This window comes from Solanum tuberosum, unplaced genomic scaffold, assembly GCF_000226075.1.
Source record: "Solanum tuberosum cultivar DM 1-3 516 R44 unplaced genomic scaffold, SolTub_3.0 scf00178, whole genome shotgun sequence".
NCBI classification, from domain to species: domain Eukaryota; kingdom Viridiplantae; phylum Streptophyta; class Magnoliopsida; order Solanales; family Solanaceae; genus Solanum; species Solanum tuberosum.
This window is the reverse complement of record NW_006239102.1, coordinates 918,198-922,111: the sequence shown is the minus strand read 5'-3', so window position 1 is coordinate 922,111 and position 3,914 is coordinate 918,198. Positions and strand designations below refer to the sequence as shown.

At 33.9% G+C, this 3,914-nt stretch overlaps 1 protein-coding gene across 1 annotated transcript; it reads left to right on the top strand.

Moving 5' to 3' along the window:
- Positions 1 to 388: 388 nt before the first annotated feature.
- LOC102597331 (probable glycosyltransferase At5g03795) lies at positions 389 to 3,395 on the top strand. Its single transcript, XM_015311845.1, has 4 exons — positions 389 to 706; positions 1,193 to 1,467; positions 1,873 to 2,221; positions 2,544 to 3,395. The coding sequence occupies exons 1-4, from the start codon at positions 389 to 391 to the stop codon at positions 3,204 to 3,206; spliced, it is 1,605 nt and encodes a 534-aa protein (XP_015167331.1). The 3' UTR covers positions 3,207 to 3,395.
- Positions 3,396 to 3,914: the final 519 nt, after the last annotated feature.

The following is a 3,914-nucleotide window of genomic DNA, read 5'->3' as shown; positions in this document are numbered from 1 at the left end:
ATATTTATAATTTTTAAGAATAATTACTATTAAGATTAAAATTTTAAAAATTAATTTTATTTTGAACTTCTACAGCAGAGCTATGGTACACAAAAGCATAAAAGGGTGAAAAATTAGATTTTGGGAATTGAACTAGTGGCACAAAAAAATGGAGAAAAGTAAAGTATAAATTTTTCATTACTTGAACTTTAAGGAAACTTTTCAAGGAGAAGATCCCCATAAAAGTGTTGGCTACTTAGCAAGTGCCCTTTTTAGCTTATTTTAAACACATGATATGCAAGAATAATGCAATTTTGCAGCAAAGAATAACTTGAAATGAAGTAATGAATCTCAGAATGTTCTTATTTATTTATTTAAAGACAGTATAGTGAGCATGCAAAATTAGAAAATGTGGTCTTTCAAGAAATTGCAATTGCCTTCATTTTTGTCATCTAATTTGGCTCTTTTGGTTTTCATTCCTTTGATTCTTCTTTCAATTATTGCTTGTACATTAATAGGTCCACAAAGTAGTTCATCTTTTGTGTCATTTTCTTCTTCTTGGAAATGGAAGTCTGTTGGAGTCTTTAACTCTTATTCTTTGAGGTCTTTAAGTAGTTATGAAGAGCAACATGAGGCTTCTTCATCTTTTACTTCTCCTTTCAACAATAATTCATTTCATGAGAATTTGGTAGTTCAAGAAGAGTCAATACCTCATCAACCTCCCCAAGTAAATCCTACTTTTCCCTTGTTTTATGTATTGTTGTATTTTTCTTTCTTATGTATATACTGAGGATTTAAGTTATATACATTGTCAGTGTTAGTATATTTAACATGTGATAGAAGGTTTTAATGACTGTGTTTACTTTATGGGTGTGCATGTTAAGTATAAAGGAAAAATATTTTCTTGAAAAATAAGTGAATCTTTTACTTATTTTTTTGGTGTAAACATTATGGGATGGGAAAAAGGTGGAGGAGTGGGAGTTTTGGAGGGGGGGTGAAGAGGAGACAATTAAGTTTGGAAGATCACTTATGGAACTCGTTTTCCCTATTTGCATCACGGAAGTCATTTTCTTCATTTTTAAGGAACTTGTTTTCCTTAAAAAAATATTTTGATTTTTTTTAAGTAACGTGATTGTGTAACCTTCAGCGTATAGAACTTAAACTCTATGTTGATCTATTTTCTTCTTATTGTGCTTTGCTAACTTGTAAATAGAAGGAAGGAGGAGAAGAGATTGAGAGGGATGAATCAAATGAAGGAGAAGAAGAGATTGATAAGGATATACCTAATGAAGGAGAAGAACATGGTAATAATGCAACTAAAGGGGTGCTTAAAATGTATAGCAAGTTAGAAAGGCTAGAAGCAATTTTGGCAAAATCCAGATCATCAATAAGAGAAGCTGCTAGAAATGGGAGTATGATATCTAACCATCATGACCCTGATTATGTTCCTCAAGGCCCCATGTACCATAATGCAAATGCCTTCCACAGGTACTACTAATCCTACCTCTCACAATTTTATTTTCTTTTTTGTTTCTCTTTCAATGTGTGGTATCTGTATTAGAGTCCAACTAAATTCGGATTTTGTGCCGGAAAGTTCCACATTAGGAGGTAATACTCTCCCTAACAAATGCCACTTCGTCAAATCCAAGACGTATGATTAAAGATATAGGAGTAATTACCAGTCCAGCACAGGCCTTATTGGTTTGACCTCACATTAATTTAAGTTATATAACTACCATTTTATCATGTTATCGGTTAATGTTTATCATATAGATTTACTTATAATACTGTATACGTGAACTGGTTGTGTATAGACCGTTAATGCATAGAACTTAAACTAAATCTACAGTAACGTTGTGTTCATAATTTGTATCTTTCGCGAAAATGTTGTAGGAGCTATCTTGAAATGGAGAAGAACTTCAAGGTATATGTGTATGAGGAAGGAGAACCTCCAATATTCCATAATGGTCCGTGTAGGAGTATATATTCAACAGAGGGAAGATTTATACATGAAATGGAAAGGGGGAGCCTTTATAGAACAAAAAATCCAGATGAGGCCTTGGTGTATTTTCTACCATTCAGTGTAGTTGTGATGGTTCAATACCTTTTTGTCCCTGGTGCCCATGATATGCATGTCATTGGTAGAACTGTTGCTGATTATGTCAAAGTTATTTCTGAAAGACATTCTTTTTGGAACAGAAGTCGTGGTGCTGATCACTTCATGCTCTCTTGTCATGATTGGGTAAGCAAATTCTCTAGAGTCAACTAGTTTCAGACTCTGACATACTCTCTTTGTTTCAATTTGTTTGTCTGTTTTGACTTTGACACGGAGTTTAAAAAAGTTAGGAATGTGTCAAAATGTTGTTTTATTCTGTGATCTTAAGCATGTCATGTGTAAAGTTGAACTTAAAGAATTGTCGAGAAAGAGACATTCTTTTTTAAACATACTAAAAAGGAAAGCAAGACAAATAAATTGAAACGGAGGGAGTAGTTGATAGTTTGATTGACATTGTGTCATCAAATTTGCCTTTTTGATGAAAAGCTTCTCTATTGATGGTCTCCAGGGGCCACATTTGACTTCATATGTTCCACATCTCTTCAACACCTCCATAAGAGTTCTATGCAATGCCAATACCTCAGAAGGTTTTAATCCTCTAAAAGATGTATCCTTACCGGAAATCAATCTCAAGACGGGCGATATCAAAGGACTCATTGGAGGTCCCTCTCCATCAAGAAGATCAATCCTAGCATTTTTTGCTGGTGGTTTACATGGTAACATAAGACACCATCTACTAGAACAATGGAAAGGAAAAGATGAAGATGTGTTGGTTTATGACAAACTTCCAAATGACAAATCTTATGAAACCATGTTGAAGAACAGCAGGTTCTGTTTATGTCCAAGTGGATATGAAGTTGCAAGTCCAAGAATTGTCGAAGCGATATATGCAGAATGTATACCTGTCTTGATATCAGATAGCTATGTGCCACCATTTAGTGATGTCTTAAATTGGAATGCATTCTCTGTGACTATTGGTGTGAAGGACATACCAAATATCAAGAAGATACTAATAAGTATTTCTCAGAGTCAGTATTTGAGAATGCATAGGAGAGTGAAGCAAGTGCAAAGGCATTTTGTGATCAATGGATCTCCTAAAAGATTTGATCTTTTTCATATGATTGTTCACTCCATATGGCTAAGAAGATTGAATATAAGAGTTCAAGAATAGGAGTTAACATAGTACTTATTTTCAACAACTTGAAGAAGAGCAACTTTCAACAGTTGAATGGAAATCAAATTCAACTAAATTAGCATACTCCTAGTATATACAAATGGAACTAACATATGATGATTTTTTCTGTCAAAAGTTTTCTTATTTTTGCTGTTAAATCCTTCCAGTTTTGAAATAAATGTTACTTGTAACTTGTAATTAAGTCATTTTTCTTTCTGCAAATGCCTCTTTTATATTACCTTAGTAATAACCTCTAATTCATCCACCTTTCTGGAAGTAGTCTATTTGCTTTTGACAGGACAATTTCTGACATTATTTTAGTTCAAAAAAAGATTCAACAAGGCCTAACACATCAGTAAATTTGGTTTTAACACATTAGACATTAGTCATACATCACGAGAAAGGATTAATATCAAGATGATAATCAGACCCTGATCCAAAGTCTTAAAACTATACTCTGTAACAAAAAAACAGTGGTTTAAAAGGCCGGAGCCTAAGGCGGGGCATTCTACTTAGTATAGGACAAAGCATAAGCCTCGAGACATGAGGCATAAGCCCATGGATCTTTACAATAGTAACATATCTAGTTTGTACTGCCACAAGTGTGGTATGGGACCTGATTGAATGTGTCCTAGATAGAATGTGTACACAGATTTTATCCCTACCTCGTAGAGATAGAGAGAGATTATTTCCGAAAGATCCTCA

Excerpts from the sequence above, each read along its gene's own strand:
- LOC102597331 (XM_015311845.1), top strand. The coding sequence starts at position 389 with ATGTGGTCTTTCAAGAAATTGCAATTGCCTTCATTTTTGTCATCTAAT. Across the intron at positions 1,468-1,872 it reads AATGCAAATGCCTTCCACAG|GAGCTATCTTGAAATGGAGA; the intron begins GTACTACTAATC and ends AAAATGTTGTAG. Across the intron at positions 2,222-2,543 it reads TGCTCTCTTGTCATGATTGG|GGGCCACATTTGACTTCATA; the intron begins GTAAGCAAATTC and ends GATGGTCTCCAG.